At 37.3% G+C, this 19172-nt stretch overlaps 1 protein-coding gene across 5 annotated transcripts in view; it reads right to left on the reverse strand.

Annotated features, from left to right (window-relative positions):
- Positions 1–19172, reverse strand: part of TP53BP1 (tumor protein p53 binding protein 1) — a 78064-nt gene that overhangs the window by 20400 nt on the left and 38492 nt on the right. For 4 of the 5 annotated variants that reach the window (XM_081154066.1, XM_081154065.1, XM_081154067.1 and 1 more), the window contains exons 13-17: positions 15424–15543; positions 14464–14664; positions 10856–10910; positions 7549–7641; positions 3153–3636 (exon numbers count right to left, since the gene is read on the reverse strand). In XM_081154066.1, coding sequence (XP_081010192.1) covers positions 3153–3636; positions 7549–7641; positions 10856–10910; positions 14464–14664; positions 15424–15543 — 953 coding nt within the window. Of the gene's footprint in view, positions 1–3152; positions 3637–7548; positions 7642–10855; positions 10911–14463; positions 14665–14835; positions 14910–15423; positions 15544–19172 lie in introns of those variants that run through there. The other variant, XM_081154068.1, reaches the window with a different exon arrangement.

Consider the following 19172-nt stretch of genomic DNA (forward strand, 5'->3'; position numbering starts at 1 on the left):
CTTTGATTTTGATGCTGACTTTTACAAGTTTATACTTGAAACAGCTCTTTAGATAAAAGGAAGGCATTCTTTAGAACTTTATGTAAAACCAGAATGACATCTGTCAATCTCAGTTTTACCTGCATTAATTAGTAAGCAAAAACTATAATTGAGTTATACCTAGAACAAGATATGCTGAGTTCTCCTAGAATTAAATACAAAATATTTAATCTATTGCAAATAATAGATTATAACTAAAAAGCTGAACTAGTGTCCAGAAACAAAACATTAGCAAATTAGGATTTTGTATCTAGTTGTACCATAAAGAATAATCAGTTAAATGGTTTAAATAAGACCTACATTTTATGACAACTGTTACATAAATGTTTTCTCGTAACACCTATATCACATTTATCCACATTCACACACACCCCCCACACACACACCCGGCTCTGTAATTCTGAGGAGAAGGAAATGCACACTTTTCTCCTCCCTTATTTCCCCTGCTATAGACTAATTTTACTTTCAGTAGTCAGTGTCAAAGTATTCAAGTCTTTCCAAAGTATTATATGTACCTCTGCAATAATGGTGATTCTGGGTTTTTCATGACAATGTGGTAGTAATTTACCTATAGATTTCAATAATTTACCTGAATAATTCCTACTGCAACCCCATCTGAGAGGTAAAATATGTACTAAAATGGAGCTATATAAATTATATGAATAAATAAAAATGAAACCAAAAGCATGGAATGTTATTCAACCAATTCCTTAAATACTTCTACATATGCAACCTTGGTTAGTGAATGGTCCGAGCATTGGTCTGTCACACCTCAATCATCAGGGGCCCGTCTTAGGACCATGACAGCCTGGACCTCTGTCTGCACACTCACAGTTGGGCCCTGGATCACAGGGGTCTGAAAGATTTCAGTGCTTTACATATCCCTGAAATGTGGCCAAGAAGCCTCCCTGTAATCCTTCCATTACAGCAGCCAGACAAATGATTGTTTCAAGATAGACAAACATGTCTGATAGAATAAGAAAGGGAAAGGGGCAGATAAAAAGGAAGCTATGTGCCACGGCTGGTTTGGCTAAGTGGTTAGAGCATCAGCCTGTGGACTGAAGGGTCCTGGGTTCAATTCCTGCCAAGGGAATGTACCTTGGATGCAGGCTCAATCCCCAACCATAGGAGGCAACCAATCAATGTGTCTCTCTCACTTCGATGTTTCCCTCTCTCTCTCTCTCCCTCCCCTTTCCACTCTCTCTAAAAAGCAATAGAAAAAATATCAGAGGGAGAGGGGGCAAGCAAGCTATGGTTACTCTTTCTTTAAATAGTCTTCTGAAAAGTGATCTCTGTAAATATAAAATTACTTGACAATCTTGTCATTATTAAGGGATGGTAACAAGATGAAAATAAAGCCATGCTTTCCCTTGATATAAAACCTGGCTCCAGACCCACTTCAAAATTTAAAGAATGTCACAGGTAGCTGCCTATACTATTCTCCAAGCATTGGCCTGAGTCCTGCCCAGACTGCAGGGGATAAAAAAGCTCTGGCACTTGGAAAACTTCATTTTCATTCACATTGCTGTGCAAACATCACCATATCTGCCTCTAGAACTTTTTCATCTTTCCCACCAACCCATTTACCTCTTTTTCTAGCATCTTTCGTTTCTTAGCAGAAGCAAGTAACTCTTAAATATGTTAACATCACTCTGCATGACACGGTAGTATACTACTAATAGCATCAGTAGTTGTGGTAGTGATAGCAGTAATAATAGTATTTAAAATAGTAATAATCAATAGGTAGTAGCAGCAGCCAACATTGATAGAGTATTTACTATGTGCCAGGCCCAGAGCTAAGGGCTTCAGATGCCTTATCTCATTTAATCCTCACAATATCCAGATGAAGTGGTCTGATCCCAAAGCCTGGGCTTTAACCAGACTGGTTCACTGGCTCCTATCATCGTGGTGAGATAGGAGAAGGAATTATTTCCCTATTTTAGAGAGGGAAAATATGAGGAAGAAAAGGAAAATATAAAATAGTGACTCCCATATGACTGCTATCTTTAAGATCATGTTTAACTTTTTATAAAGGCAGAGAAACCAAAAATCACGTGGGAGAATGCAAACACTTTAAATTAAAGGTAAAAATAAACAGACACAAAATAGGATCTGATATGCTATGGCCCCTATATCCAAAAAGCTACTGCTATTTTGAATCTGTATGAACTGATAAGGTCTTAGGTCTCACAGACTGTTACTATAAAAGTCTAATATAAACAGAATTTTTGAAGAGGCAATAAACAGAACAAGACTACACAGACCATGATTTAAAAATAGAAAAGTAACATAGCATAATGAAAAGAATACCGATTCTGAAGCAGATATGCTGAGTTCAAATTCCAGTTCTGCCACCTACTGATGGCAAAATCTTGGGCAAGTTACTTAACCTCTCTTCAGCTTGGTTTCTTTACCTGTGAAATGGGAATAACAATACCAACCTCATGGGCTGTCTTGAGCACAGTGCTGACATAGTGTAGGTGTTCAGTAACAAGGAACTACTTTCCTACTCTATTCACAAGAACATGTTCTTCCTCCAGCCTCACTTTCATCAGCCCCAATCCTTTTCCTCCCATTAAGTCTAGTCTGAGCCTTTCTGTAGCCCCTAGTCACCTGGATGCTCTTCCCCATCTCTATTCCTGTTACTATTCTTTGTTTCTAATACTATGATACACTATCTTTCATGCTTTTCTACTCCTTCCTCCTTTATTTTTTCCTCTCTCAGTTCCTGGGAACCATGGTGAAATAGACTTGGAGGAAAAGCAATCAGCTCTGATAGTTACAGAGGACAAAAAATGACAGCAGGAGGAAAAGACTGAACAACTTAAAAGAATACAGGACGCAGACTATATTCCTGGCGTTCTTTTCCAGTAAAGACCTACTTGGCAAACTCTAGCATTATTCCATCTTCCCTAAAAGACTATTTATTGGCTATAGCTACCCATAATTTTTACTACCCTATCGCTATCCTGAATAAATTGTTTTTGTCTTTTAATCACTGGTCTGTACAAAACTGTTAGGAATTATCATTAGATAAAAGGACCACAACTTAAATTCTCTGAGAATCCAGAAAGTGGAAAACAGGCCCCTGGGTACCCAGGAAGTTCTCTCACCTGGCTATGGAGTGACTCTGTGTCATCCCCAGCAGCACTGGCTGGTTTCTCACCAGTCCCCTTCTCAGTCTGTACTGTGGCATCCTGCTTTCCAGAGTTCTCGTCCACTGTACTGGTCCCCTGTTCACACACATTCTTTACAGTCTGGGTTGCTGCTGAAACAGTTTCTGGGACCCAGAGGGAACGCTCTATGGTCTGAACTCCTACATTATTTTGGCTGGGCCTTTCAATCAAGGCCTTACTAGGTTTTTCCTGATTGGTATTCCACCCTTCTTTCTGGCCTTCTAGCACATCTGTCTCCATGGCTTCCCCTTGAAGAATGGATGGCCCCTGTGTGACCATCTGCTGAGAGACAGGAGAGGCAGGGTCTTTGACAAGACTACTGGACTTCACAGTTTGTTGATGCTGCCTGGTCCTTTGGTCACCTTCCAATTTTTCCTTCTCCTCTTCATCTTGAGTACTTGGAAAATGGAGTAAGTTCCCCCTGAGAATCAACCATATAAAGAAACCACGTCAAGTAAGAGCGCATGCATGTGTGTATACTGGCAAGGCAGAACCATCATTTGACAATTTGAGAAACATGGAAGAGAAAATAAAATGACCAAGAATATCACCTTATGAAGTTTCTTATCATAATTTCACTCCTATAAAAAAAAAAATGGCACACAGGACTGACTATTCCACCATGATGATAACATAGTCATAAAACTTCTTCCCATCACTAGCTATAAACTCTGACATAGGAAAATAAGTTAAACAAAAAGATATAAAGCCATTATTGAAGTCATAAACAATGAAGGCAGCTTAGGGATCTACTTCACAAAAGATCAATTAAAGGTACAAACACACACCCTAGACGTTTTGCTCAGTGGTTAGAGCATCGGCCCATGGACTGTAGAGTCCTAGATTCAATTCCAGCCAAGGGCATGTACCTCAGTTGCAGGCTCAATCCCCAGACCCGCTCAGGGTACATGCAGGAGGCAACCAATCAATGTGTCTTTCACATTGATGTCTCTCTCTCTCCCCCTTCCACCCTCTGAAAAGCAATGGAAAAAATATTGTCAGATGAAGATTTAAAAAAAAAAAGGTACAAACAAACCAAAAGGGGAAAAAAACATAAAGAAAACGGCAACAGTAAACAAAAAGAAAAAAAGGATCAATCAGGTCAAGAGGACTCTTGATTTTATAAATGGTTCTAACATTCCTTAAATGACTACTAACATTTTAGATACACCCAACCTCGACCAACAATTTCAGCAAAAGAAGAGATCCTAGCTTTGCTAGCTATACTGGTATATTTACAACTGACCATTTTAAAATGACTTGGTGCCGCAAAGACAACTCTCAAGATACAGCCTACTTCTTTTTACTAGTCTGACCATTTGGCTGTCAGTGACTTATTTATTTCACAGCATTTGATGAATGTCTCCTGCAAACCAGGTACTATGAAGCTCTGAGGTGTCTAGTGGCTTTCTTAAGTGTCTTTAACAATACATCAGAATAAAAAGGCCCAGATCAATTCCAAGTGAGCAGGTTACACAGAAACTTGACATTCATGTCTAATTTAAGTTTATATTTAAAATACCTACCATGGGGCTTAATATAAAGTTAAGTGAGTAATAAATGTACTTTAAACAAAAGAGTTCATGTTCTCTCAATCCATTAACTGCAAAAATCTACTCTGATTAAATAAGCTAATTGTATAAGTAGCATATTCAAGTAGAAAATGCCCATAACTTTTAAATTTTAGTAAATTACAAGTTCAAATGAGTTAGTATACTACAAACAACAACAAACTAATGAATTTTTAGGCTATATTAAGTGCATAAAAGCCAGAATAAAGATAAAAGGATCCATTCCGAACTGACCACGGTAAGACCACATCTGGAATCTATTTCAGTTTGGGGTGTCATATTTAACAAGGCATAAACTGAGATACACCCAGAAGACAACATTCAGGATGATAAAGGATCTACAAACTATGCCATATGTTGATATAAGCGTTTGACCAGAGAAAGAAGGAGCTAGTCATCTAGACAGAGAAAACTATCTCCACCTTGGGAGAAACTCTCACCCTTAGGGCCTGCTCTGCTCTGGATCTTGAAAAAGAGAAAAGAAGAGGTTTCTGAGGTTTCTATCTTGTTTAGCTCACTTACCAAAACAGGAAGTCAAAGAGGGATTTAGAATAAAGTTCTAGCCAAGAGGCTGATATATATTTGGTTGTTACAGCTTGTGTCCTGTGTGTCAGGAACCTCAACTGAATGAAATATATGATCCAATGAAGAAGAGGTAAGAATAAGATCACCAGAAGACAGATGAGTAATACCTACCTCTGATGACGTTCATAAGTGATCTTATATAAAAATTACTTAGCACAGTGCTAGGTATACAGCAGATGCTCAATCAATATTAGCTGCATAAGACAAAACAATTAAGGAGATGCAATTCATCTTTATAAACTGAATATTCGTGCTTGAACTTTAAGACATCTAACATATCAACAGCTAAGCAACAATGAAAGTGAGTCAAAAACTAAATGGGACATAAGTTGATTAACCATTTCAAAAATTCAATTACCATTGTTCCTCAACCTTAAACAAGCCTGCACATTTTACTTCAGAAGCTGTTTATTTAGGGTAGAACTTCTGAATAGATTTTCACTTCTAAAGCAAAGCTTTGTTTCATTTGGGACTTTTCAATTCTTAATCAATAAATATTAGATTGATTTTTTCCTCCAGAGTTAATCAGGAAAATTCTTCTCTAAAGACCAAAGGTGTCTCACTGCAGTATCAGCAATATTTAGCATATTCCTATCAAATATCAGAATTTTGGTATTTATCATTCTCATGAAAGTGATCTTAAAATCGTAGTCATTTCCCACCCAAGATCATATAGTATATATTTTTTTGGTTGGCAAGATTTGCTGATTAAGGCCAACAAAGAACAGCAGGTAAAAACCAAAAGCTTAATAGCAACACACACTGCAAAAAGTGTTGCCCACTCCCACCAAGTTCATAAATTCTTAGACATAAATAAAACAACTGGGAAATATCTACCATTAAGGTGTATATTAATGTCCCAAGAAACAATAAAGAAGCAATCTCTACCACCAGAACAAAGAGCTTTATAAGACAAGAGAAATCCAATATACTATAAGAAGGACCACACTTCTCTCTGTTCATTAGTTCCAGCTACACAATTCTACTCTGGTCACTATATGCCAGATTTAGAAACTGATGCTAAGAAAGAAATTCTAGCAGAAAAAGCCTGGACAAAATTAATCCTAAGTGAAACAGAGAAGAATAAATCTCCATATTTAACAAACTTCTAACCATTCTGTTCTCAGTGTAGATCTGTCTGTAGAGCAACTGAAGTCAAATCCAGCTGGATTTGCAAGCCCTTGTTCTACCAAGGCTAAACAAAATCAACAGCATCTTGGTCTATTTTAAGATACTCTAATAAAATAGAAAGGCAATTCAATGCCATTGATAAATTTAGTAATTGCTGGACCATTACCATACCAATTCTGGAACCACATGAAGTGGTATTTTGCCTAACAAACTTCTTGATACAATAGAGGATATAATCTGGGCTAGCTGATTCCCAGCAATACCAACAAGCTCACATTTAATCATCAGAATGCCTAATAAAAGCACCGACATGTTTCTTCTAAATATTTCTATCAATAAAGAATAGAGAAATTATGCTGCAAATAACACTATTAGATACGTGCTGACAAACATTATCACATTCTCTAATTACAAAATCACAAAATTCCAGAGATTGACAGATACCATCTCATAATGAAAATAAAAGCTTATTTCCAATGCCATCACTTCTTTCCCTATACTAAATATAAGACTCATATATTCCAAACAAATACTCTTCAATTATAAATAGAGAAGAAATACCTTGTAACTCAAAAATTTTTTTTCTGCCTCAGACCTGTTCTAAGAGATTATAAAGTAAAGAAATTATAGGAAAATTTTAATTCCATCAGGTCTGGCAAAGTGTAAATCTGGGATGTTAAGTATCTCAGTTTTACCCTAAATGGAAATAGAAAATCTGTTAAAAATAAACATTTCCAAACCTAAGAAAAAGGGAATAATTCTTAGAAATGTAAAATGATATAGTTTCATAAATATATGAAGACTTAATCATTTCAAGTTGATAGAACTGGCAGATAAAGACAAAAATCTGTATCTACAAAATATTTAATAAAACTTCTCATGACTATAAATCTCTATAAATCCATCTAGAATATGCCACAGTCCCTCAGATAAAAAAGTAAGCTCAAGTTCACAAAATAGGAGGACTAAATTCTAGATTTTGGTACCAACCATTTTATGAATCAGTATAAATATAGTCCAAAAGATGCTATGAAAATAATGCTCACCTGGTGGGTGAGGAGAAGGGATCCTGACTTCGAGCCTCATCCTCTTGCCGGGCTTCACAGACACAGCTAAGCAAAGACATGTTCTTCTGGGGACTAAGATAATAAATCAAAGCAATATATTGTGTTAGTTTTGAAAGGAAACACACTTCTGAAGATTATCCTTTTAGGCACAAAGAGAATAAAATCTTTTTGCTGCATCCAAATATCCAAACTGCCTTACATCAAAATGCAAATTCCTTGTACAGTACTTGCTTCAAATTAGCATAACTAAAAACTCTCAAGGAAGATTCATAGAGGTGGACAGAAGGCTATATTAAATAACATAAAGACACAATCAGCAAAGTCCAGAATGAAAAAAATTCTATAAAACACAAAGCCCAATTTCTTCAACAAATAAATTGCTAAGAAGAAAAAAAAGACAGGTGGGGGCCCATAGATTAAAAGAAATTTAAATTAAGAGACATTTCAATCAAATGTAATGTGGACGTTGTTTGGATCTTGATTCAAACTGTAAAAAAAATAAGGCAATCAGAGAAATCTGAACATTAACTATTTGATGACATTAATCACCGCCAATTTTAAAAGCATGATAGTATTGTGGTTAAGCTCAAAAGAGGAATTTTATCTTTTAGAGACAGCATTGAAATATTTACAGATAAAATAATATAATGCTGGAGTTAGCTTCAAAATAATCGAGTGGGGAGGAGAGTACTGGAAGTATTTATAAATAAATTAAAACTAGCTATGAGCTGGTAATTTTTGATATAGGGTGATGAATACATGGTGGTTCACTATACTATTTCTCTACTTTTGTGTGTGCTTGAAACATTCAACAGTGAAATGTTTGAGAAAGAAGATGGCAGCAAGTAATCTGAACAGAGCCCAGTTACCAATGACATTTTGTTTAAAAACAGCCCAGCCAGGCATGGCTCAGTGGTTGAGCATTGACCTAGGATCCAGGCGATCGGGGTTCGATTCCCGGTCAGGGCACATGCCCAGGTTGCGGGCTCGATCCCCAGTCGGGGGCGTGCAGGAGGCAGCTGATCAATGACTCTCTCATCATTGATGTTTCCATCTCTCTCTCTCCCTCTCCTTTCCTCTCTCTGAAATCAATAAAGATATATTTTAAAATAAATAAATAAATACATACATACATACAGAGTGGTACTGCCTTTACCTAATGCAGAGGAAGGAATGAGCATTTAAAATATTCTAACAGAACTTACTTGTTTTATTAATTGATTTTATTGGGATGATACTGGTTCACAAAACCATACAGGTTTCAAATGTACAACTCAATAAAACATCATCTGCACACTGCATTCTGTGCCGCTTGCCCTAAGCAAAGTCTCCTCAGTCCCCATTTCCCCCTCCCTTTGCCCACCTCCACCTAGCTCCCACCCCCCTTTTCCTCTGGCTAATGTTGTCTCTATGTGTTATGTATATGTTTTTTGGCTAATCTCTTCACCTTCTTTCATCCAGTCCCCCCACTGCTCTCCCCTCTGACAGCTGTCAGTCTGTTCCATCTATCTATGCCTGTTTCTACTTTGTTAGTTTATTTGTTCATTACATTTCACAAAATAAGTGAGATCATACAATATTTGTCTTTCTCTGACTGGCTTATTTCACTTAGCATAATAATCTCCAAGTCCATCCATGCTGTTGCAAATGGTAAGATTTCCAGCCGAGCCAGACATGGCTCAGCGGTTGAGCCTCGGCCTAGGATCCAGGAGATTGAGGTTCGATTCCCAGTCAGGGCACATGCCCAGGTTGCGGGCTCGATCCCTAGTGGGGGCATGCAGGAGGTAGCCGATCAATGACTCTCTCATCATTGATGTTTCTATCTCTCTATCCCTCTCCTTTCCTCTCTATGAAATCAATAAAGATATATTAAAAAATTATTATTATTATTTTAAAAATAAATAAATAATAAAAAAATAAATAAAAATAAAAAACTTCCAGAGCCTTCTTTAAATTTCTTATCATAAACCCAATGGTAAAGTGAATAGTCAAAGACTTTTAAAATTTAGATTCTCATATACAAAATCTGCTTCACAATACCAATGAATTTCACCTCATTCTGTGATCCACCACTCCAACCATGTGCCTCAAGTATTTTCCTTATTTTTCCAACTCTATATTCCGCCCAAAGGGCTTGGGAAGCTTTAGCAGCATATTCTGTCCCCTCTTAATGGGCACATGTACAGACTAATAACAAGTTATATCTAGCATACAATTATGTTAAAACCAAAGATATCAAGTATAAACTCCATTTTCTTCAACTTGTAAGACTACACATCATTAGTCTTCAACTGAGTAAGGACCCTGAAGTACATATTTTTCAGATTAAACATGTAAGAGTCCAGAGAACAACTAATCTCTCTAATATATAGCTAAGTACAGATCAAAGGATTTAGACAGGGGCCAGAAACTGGCAACTGAGGGTTAAATTTTGTCCACAGACAGGTCTTATTTGACCCACCAAACATGAAATTTTATTTTTAAAACTACAGATTTCTCTTTAAAAATTAGAGATTTGAAAACAAGTTTGCATTCTTGCATGGTAACAACAGGCTGGAGTTGAACCCAGACTGCCTCCCACCCTTTTACATAGGGCACATGCTCAGTTGACTATCATCCTCAATACTTGAAGGTCTTGCTCTTATCCTGCTTTACTTATACTGCCTGCCTAGCCTGATTTAAAAATTCTCACCTGTATTTCACCAACTGCTGCTACTATTTTCATGCTGGATGACTCATGCCAGAAACCAATAAAAAACAATTCTACTCTCATAGCCACCAGATGGCAAAGCTTAGCACCAGAGCCTCAGGATGGAGTCATACTCATGCTCAAAGCATTATAGCATTCATGACAAAGCAAAAATAACAGTTCAACACAGTAGTTAATTTGGCAGGCAGAAGAGAAAATGGTCTGAGGCTGTGGCTGAGTAGGGGATCTCAGAAGAAGCAGGGCCTACGTCTATCTGTTGTTAAACCCTCCATATCCTCACCAAAGCAACAACAATCTCAGTCCCATCAACAGAAAAAGGTAAAAAAGGGCACTCTTCCCACATGAACAAAAGGGAGAAAGGGAAACACCTTTAAATATCTTAGTTCTAAGTATAGCAAAAGCTTTATTAGACTTAAGAAAGCCTACATTAGATTCAAGCCTACATTAGCCTACACTGTTCAATCCTTTATGCTGAATCTATATCTTAAGTTTTTTCCTCTCTTGATAAATCATCTTCCCCTCAGTACAGTGGCTTTGTATACTGAATTCCTCTAAATAGCAACCAGCTCCAGTTACCTGGCAACAGCCTCAGCAACAGCAGATCCATTTTTTCTTTCACCAATTGCAGGCTCTGAATAAAAACAAAAGGAAGGAAAGGAAAGGGAAACAGAATTCAGTTAGCAGCACACCTAAAAACTTGCTCTACTAGTATTTGCAACAAATAACAAAAAGAAATGGGTAAGAATAGTAAGTGAACATAAAAAGATTTTTATAATTTAATGGTACCAATTTCTCTCACTTCTATCAATCATTTTTTTCAAACTTCCTACAGAAGATGGATCAGTTTGTCCAGAAATACAATGAAGCATTAACATTTAAAAATGAAATAAAACTTTTGAATTTCAACTCTTCTCATACAAGAATTTTTAAAATATGTAGTAAGAAAATGTTTTAAAAAACAAATAAAAAATTATAAAATTAAAAATAAAATAAATTTAAAATAAACAAGAAAAGTTTAACAAGATAAATTATGTAGGAAAGTGTCTTTGGTTGATGCACAAGTTTTAAATAGTGTGCAATTTTAGGAGAAACCACACAGAGAGGTACTCAATTTCTTTCTAAAGTTCTTTGGGGATGATTGAAAAACAAAACACTTTTGCAAAGAAGAGGTGGCTCAGTTGGTTGGAGCATCGTCCCATTCACCAAAGGGCTGCGGGTTCAATCCCTGATCAGGGTGCATGCAGGAGGCAGCCAATCGATGTTTCTCTCTCAAATTGATATTTCTATCTCTCTCCTGCCCCCATCTAAAGACATTTTTTTTAAAATCAATGAGGAAACATATCCTCAGGTGAGGATTTAAAAAACTTAAAAATAAAAAGAATCAAGGGTGATACTGAAAAGAATTTCATATTTTCAAAGCAATGTCACTGATGTCAAGGGATTAAAACGTATTCATTGACAATTTATTCCCGCCTCAGAAAAAATAACAAATACCTTTAAACATTTCTACAATTTCATGACCCAACATAATCTAAGTAGTCCATCAAGGAGGCAGCTGAAGCTTAATGGTTAAAGTCCTAGGTCTGAAACAGAAACCTGGCTCAGGCCCTGGCCAGCACTCAGTATTACAACCTGGGAGTAAATTTCTTCATCTTCTGTCACAGGTTTGTTGTGAGGATGAAATGAGTAAAATTTTGAGTATGGTGCCTGATCCTGTATTCCTATTATCTGAAAAGGTAGCAACATTTACCAATATGACCATCTTTAACATTTAGCTCCATATAAGATCTTTCCAATTGTAATTTCAAATCTAAAGATTCACAGCTACCACATATTCTCTTAATAAGTTCTACTTGATTTCAGAGAAGATAATAAGGATGGAAAGATGTAATACTTTAATTTCTACTGAAGTTCTAAGATTCAAATCAATAAGCACTGAGAAGCAGAATAGTATTATAATTTGGAACTGGACTTCTGGTTCTTGGAACTACTTTGAATTCAGGCTACTACATTTAATAGCTGTATGACTCTAGGAAAGGTGCTCAACCTTCCTGTTTCCTCATCTGTAAAATGTGGATAACAATAGGATCTTCACACAAAAAAACAAAAAAAACACTACAAGTTGTCAGGGGATTTAATAAGCTGTACATGTAAAATGCCTGGCATATAGTAAGAACTCAGAAGAAAAGCTAAAATTTCTTTTCTTTGTTCTCAGAGAATGAAAAGTCCCTTTTTTTATTTTTTAAAATGTTTTTATTGATTTCAGAGACAGAAAGGGAGAGAAAGAGAGAGATAGAAACATCAATGAGCAGACAGTCACTGATGGGCCGCCTCCTACACACCCCCTACTGGGAATCAAGCCTGCAACCCAGGCATGTGCCCTAACTAGGAATCAAACCGTGACCTCCTGGTTCATAGGTCAATGCTCAACCACTGAGCAACACTGGCTGGGCAAAAAGTCCCTCTTATTCAAGTCTACCCACTCTATTTATGGTTTTGAAAGCTTTCCCTCCCAACTTCCTCAAGGCCCTGATCCATCAACTATTTCCTCTAATCCGTCATTTTTAACCCATCTCTCTTTTGGAGATTTCCTTTCAGTCTATAAACCTTAGGCCTCTCTAAGCCTAAAAATGAAAAATCTCCTTTAATCCTACATTTCCTTCTAACTTGACATATTTTTTAACAAAAACTTCTCAAAAGCCAAATACATTTGCTGCCTCTTCTCCTCATCACTCCTCAATTACCTTCAGTATAGCTCCCACCCAAACCACTATACTGAAATAGTTCTTGCAAGAGTTACCAAATGGAACCTAAACATAAATATCTTACTAGACATCACTTCTGCATCTGACATTGTTTTCTTCTTCTAACTTTCCTCCCCACAGCCTTCCATGGCTTTATACTGTCCTCACCATCTTCTCTGAATGCTCCCTTACAATCTCTTTTAAGAGTTCTTCCTCTTCTAACTCCATTAAACAGCATTTACAAACTACTTAGTAAAAAAAATTATAAGCCTTGGAGTCAGATCTGATTCAAACTCCAGCTCTATTTCTTACCAATTATTGTGACCGCAGATATATAACTTAGAAACCTCTCTTAGTCTGTTTTCTCATCAATAAAATGGAAAAGGATATCTACTTTGGAGTGCAACCATGAAAACTAAACACAGATGTAGAAACATCCTGTATTTTTCTCCTCCCCCTTACTTCTGTATTCAACTGGTCCCAAGTTGTCCCTATTCTACTATTCACCTCTCAAATTCATCCCTCATCTCCACCTCCACTACTAATGACCCCACTTCTGGGTTAAAGACTCAGTTTGCCAGGCAGAACAGGAAATGGCGAAGGCAAGGAATGATGCATAAAAGCACAAGTTTTGAAACACTTGGCTGATCCTTTTATTTATGTTTGTTTATTTATCCTCACTCAAGGATAAGTTTATTGATTTTAGAGAGAAAGGGAGAGAGGCAGAGGCGGGAGAGAGAGAGGGAGATGGGGGGGGGAGAAGGGGAAGAGAAAGAGAGAGACTTCAATGTGAGAGAGAAACATCAATCAGTTGCCTCCCGTACTCAGAGATCAAACCAGGGATCAAACCCACAACCTAGGTATGTGCCCTAACCAGGAAACAAACCCGAAACCTTTTGGTGTATGGGACAATGCTCCAACCAACTGAGTCACCAGGCCAGGGCTCACCAGATACTTCTAAAAAAGCAAATATCAAAATACTACTACCTTGCCTAAAATTTTTCAGCTTCTAACCATGATATAAAAGGCCTTTCAGAATCTGGTCTCTACTTTGCAGCCACTCCCTTGTCCCTTCTCTGTATTTTAGCTATACCAATCAACTTGCAATTAATGTGAGAAGTAGTAAACATAAACCTATAATGTGAATCCACAATCTTAAATTTTCTACCCTCTTCTGTACTGTTTCTGAATATGGAAACCAATTACTTAGTATCAACAAAGGTTTAATACAGAGATACAACCAGAACCATAGAGATTATAAATGGAGCATCTTCAGTAATATAACAGTGACAGACCAAAAGCAAAGAATTAAATCTGTGAGAATAAGACTTTACAAATACATTTATAATTATAAAAGTATAATTAGAAAAAATATAATCACTACTTCCCAGATGGTCTGGAGCTACTAATTACCCAAGATTAACATAAAATAAAACTTACTTTCCAGACTAAAGTGCAAAGACTCTTCACTCGCCTCAGCCTCAGGACTGACCAGTTTCATTCTTAGACACAATTTATCATCCACTTCTGGGGCAGGCCCAGAATCTTTTTCATTCCCAAGTATAGGATCATTGGTCTCCACCACGCTTTCAGACATGACATCACTGGTTGCCGTGGTACTTTCTGGATAGTTGCTAGTATCTGAAAGAAGGGAGGTAGGAGGAAGAAAGAAAGAACACTAAAATACAAACAAAAAACAGTAATTCAAGGTCATCAATTTGCCTGTTTGATTCCACAGCTCTGCAGGATTGAAAGGGATTCCTAGGATCGATCCTGTCACAAGTATCAACAACTACACACTAGTATTGACACCTGGTCTTAAGAGGAGCAACAGGATTCAGTTCCACTTCTGCATCTGGACAACGGAAGCTCTCATGAGCCCTCAGCCAACCCACATCTGCCAGCATCAGGCATAGGTAGCAGGAGACTCCAGATGGCATGACTGTTACCTCTCAGCACTGACTAGAGAAAACAAACAGGTTAATGTAGAAGACTACTGGCTGCTTTAGGGACGGAGGATCTACATTTTCTTGCCCTGTCAAGCAGCAGACTGATCAGCCAGGGTACTGAATTAATAGTACTTCTTCCCTACCTGCTCTCCCTTCCTTACAAGGCAGCTCTGTATCATTCCTTAGCACTCAGATTCTATTGCCTTGCAAGTATAGAATAAAATCCTTACAATTTTTTTCTTTCTTCCTTCTACCCTTTCTTTACTCTCATCACCACTCAATACACCTCCTGGGAGTAAACTCATAAAATCAGACATCACAACCTATTCTTCCTAAGACAAAAATCAACCTTACGAGGAAGGTCCAACTCTTCAGATCTAAAAGAAATCACTTGCATAAAAAAATATCTCAGAAATTCTACTTTAAATGGCATTACATTTTAGATACTCACCAATAGGAGTACTATGTCTCCTGGGCTCCAATTTTAGGTGCCCAATAAGAGGTGGAGTTGCGCCAGTCAATGGTGGGATAACATCACCTTCTTTAGGCAAAGTGAAATGAAATGGAGTTTCTGGAGGAAAAAAATAAACAAACAAACAAGGAGGAAACCAAAATAGAAGTATTAAAAAAGCAAAAGTGAGGAGAACTGCAAGAAATATTTATTCTTTTCCCAAATTCTGCCTCATTCCCAACCCCCCTCACCAGGACTCCCAACCAATTTCCTACTGTTCTCTGTGCTTTCTTTACAGCCATCAACAACAGGACTGACACAAAGTAGACAACCAAAGGACAGGTAAACAGAGGAAGCCCAGAGTTTGGAGGCCCTGAGAAACATGGTCAAAAGGAACACAGAAACACCTGAGCTCCAAGAGTACATTTGGGAATACTCAGTGATAGAAATTTGGGTAGTTTCAAGTCTATACACTTTCTTTTTGTGCAATGTTAATCCAAAGAGTTCATTTACAAGCTTTAGCAATCTGTAGGATTCTCTAGATTGAAGTCTGATGGTAATACTTATAATTTACAATCTACTCAAAGAGGTAACAAAGGATCTCACAGGCCAAAGTACTTCAAAATACTCATTGGTTCTAACAGAAATCTATGGGTTTCATGGTTCAGCAGTACTGACCAGCATTCACTCTAGACCACAGAAGTAATATTCATATCTACATCTCTGCACAACAGTAAATCTCACATATGTGAGCATTCCAGTATATGTATTTTTGGCTAGTCATTATAAAATTAATGTAAACATAAAACATTTGTCAAGATACAAAAACTTTGACAAGATACAATTCTGAGATGTCCTAAATTAAATTACAACAGGCTACAGGGTGGGAGGAAGAAGAGGTTAATCAGTTAACAGAGCCTCAGGTCAAACCCAACAAAAGACTGCTCACATTCCAGAATGTACGTTAAAACTTTGAATCAACTTCCTGGCAGCTATCTAAAAAAAAAATTCTACCAGACGTCACTGCATCCTGCTTATAGTTTATGTTGCCCATAACCAATCCAGAAGCAGTATTTCTTCCTATGGACTATGCCTGTATCCTAGAACTGCCTCCCCATCCCCACCAGCCTGGACCTTATCTTGTCTTTATCTATAGCCAAGGTTAATTCTTTCAAAACAACTTACATCTTTCTTCCCCAAATCAAATGAGCCCTGTCAGAAATATTCTCCCTTCTCCATCTGGCCCTTTTAAAGGTGGTTCAGACTGTATGTCCCAGGACGTGGTCCTTTTCCTAGCTAGTATATGGTTCAATAAGCCTTTTCCTTCAGAAAAGCTTTCCGCTGCAACGGTTTTTGTTTAACCTTACTTTTTAACTAGGTCACAGTTCCAAATTTTTCCTAAGCAAAATTGCAAATTGCCAAAAATCACATTTTCTGATTTCCTAATTGTTTACCTCTTTTTTTTTAAAGTGGGAAGACTAATGTTGCCTGATTTTATTTATCTTTTAAATGTACCTTTATTGATTTCAGAGAGAGGGAGGGGGAGGGGGAGAGAGAGAAACATCAATGATGAGACAGTCATCATTGATCTGGTGCCTCCTGCATGCCCCCCACTAGGGATCAAGCCCACAACCCAGGCTTGTGCCCTGCCCACGAATCAATCCTCCATCTCATGGATCCTAGGTTGATGCTCAACCGCTGAGCCATGGCAGCCGGGCTGTTTACCTCTTTTATTAAAATGACTAAGTTTGGAAGAAAAAAAGAATTGTGCCAGACTGCTCCTCGTTAAACTAGCATATGAAATTTGGTATTTATTTTCCTGGGATGGCTCACAATAACTATAATCTGTCATAACCAGTCACTACTTGTGAAAAGAGTCTGCCCAATGTGTTTTCCAACACCACCATGCAATTCTCCAATTCTCAGGGCACTGACTGGCTGTCCTACAAATTGAACTCAATTCTGATACTCTCTACCTCGAGACAGCATCAGATCCCCCAAGTAAAGGCTCAGTCCCACAAGACTGCCCCACTTCAGATGCCAGTACCAAGTCCAAGTTGTTGCCTGCGCTATACATTGTGACCAACTATACCTTATAGATTCCCATAAACTCCTCACTAGGTTCAATTAATTCGACAGTGCTACTTAGGGTACCCAGAGAAACATTTACTTACCTTTACCAGGTTATAAAGACATAGATTAATAGCCAGATAAAGCAGCACACAGGGTGAGGTCCAGAGAGTTTTGACAGCAGGAGATTCTGTCCCCATGGAACTGGGGTAAGATACCACCCAGTATAATTTACCAACTACGTAGCTTATCAAATCTTGTTCAAGAGTTTTTATAGAGATTGAATTTGAGCCCCTCCCCTCCCAGGAGTCAATGTGTAAGGCTGAAAGATACAATTCTCTAATAATCATTTGATCTTTCCAATGAACAGCCCCATATTGATTGAGGCTATATAGGGATCTACTCTAGATCATTCATTAGCACAAACCAAGGTGTGACGAAAAGGGTTTGTTCTGAATAACAAAAGGTATTAGTTTCACTTCAAAACCTGCAAGGGTTTTAGGAGCTCTGTGCAGGAACCTGATAAAGACCAAATACATTTTTCTTATACCACATTTCCTTTCATCTTTTCCCACTCCACTCCCATCCTTTATTACCTTTAATATCAAGCACTTTGAAACTGGTTTTTTCTTCAAAATCACAAAACAACAACAAAAACATCTCTTACATCTACCCATAAGAGAAAAGGAATTAGTAACCTGAAGGCATGAAAGAGTAAATGAAAGGGACTTTAGAAATAAAGGATGAAAAGTATATACCCAACTAAAGAACTGTAGAGAGTTTGAGTGAAGAATTGCAACATCATATCTAAATGACAAAGAATTCCACCACAGTTATAGAAAAAAAAGAAATGGGTCAATAGATAAGCACCCATTCTCTGGCAACTCCTTAAAAAGCAAGTCCTTTAGGTTAATAAAGAAAAATTTAGAAGAAATATAGAAACTAAAAAACAAAAACATCTCACAAAGCATCATACATTCCAAAGAATTTTTCATTACTGGAACAGTCACCTGCACTGCACTGCTCTCTTCACAGGAATTTACTGGAATTTTCAACATATTCAATTCTTTTTCTAAGATTTACCACGCCTACATTACTTAAATTATCAAGTACCTTCTTTATTTCCCAGATTACCATGGTTTACCCTAATGTATGCCAGCATATCAACCTATTAAGAAAAACATGAATGAACGAAAGGAAACTTAATATCCATTGTCAAACCATATGAGTGGGGAGTGTGTCCTTATTACTAAAGCCGTCAGAGATTCATTAGTCGAAAGCAAAATTTAAAACCTTTAATGTCAGTAAGGTCTCTCTTACTTCTAACCTTTCTCAAGAGAAGACCTGGTCACTTCTTTCAACTAATTTAAAGCCATCTAATTAAATATATAAAAATTTCTATATTGGGTGACACCATGCATAAGCAGTCTACCCTAAGAGTCTGCCTCTGACATTAACGGCTAATTAGGGTGATATTCCATAAAGTAAGCCAACAAATGTTAGAGGTAAAGCATAAGTCATATCTAGTAGCTTCACTGATCATTATTAATATTATATACTACCATTAATGAATTTAATTAAAGACTTATTAAACCTGTTATTATTTTTCACATCATCAAACCACCATAAATTTATTCTACACTGAATAAGGTTGGGCTTCCACGTATCCTCTTCCTAAA

The sequence above is a fragment of the Miniopterus schreibersii genome (assembly GCF_964146895.1).
Source record: "Miniopterus schreibersii genome assembly, chromosome: 1".
Lineage (NCBI taxonomy): Eukaryota > Metazoa > Chordata > Mammalia > Chiroptera > Miniopteridae > Miniopterus > Miniopterus schreibersii.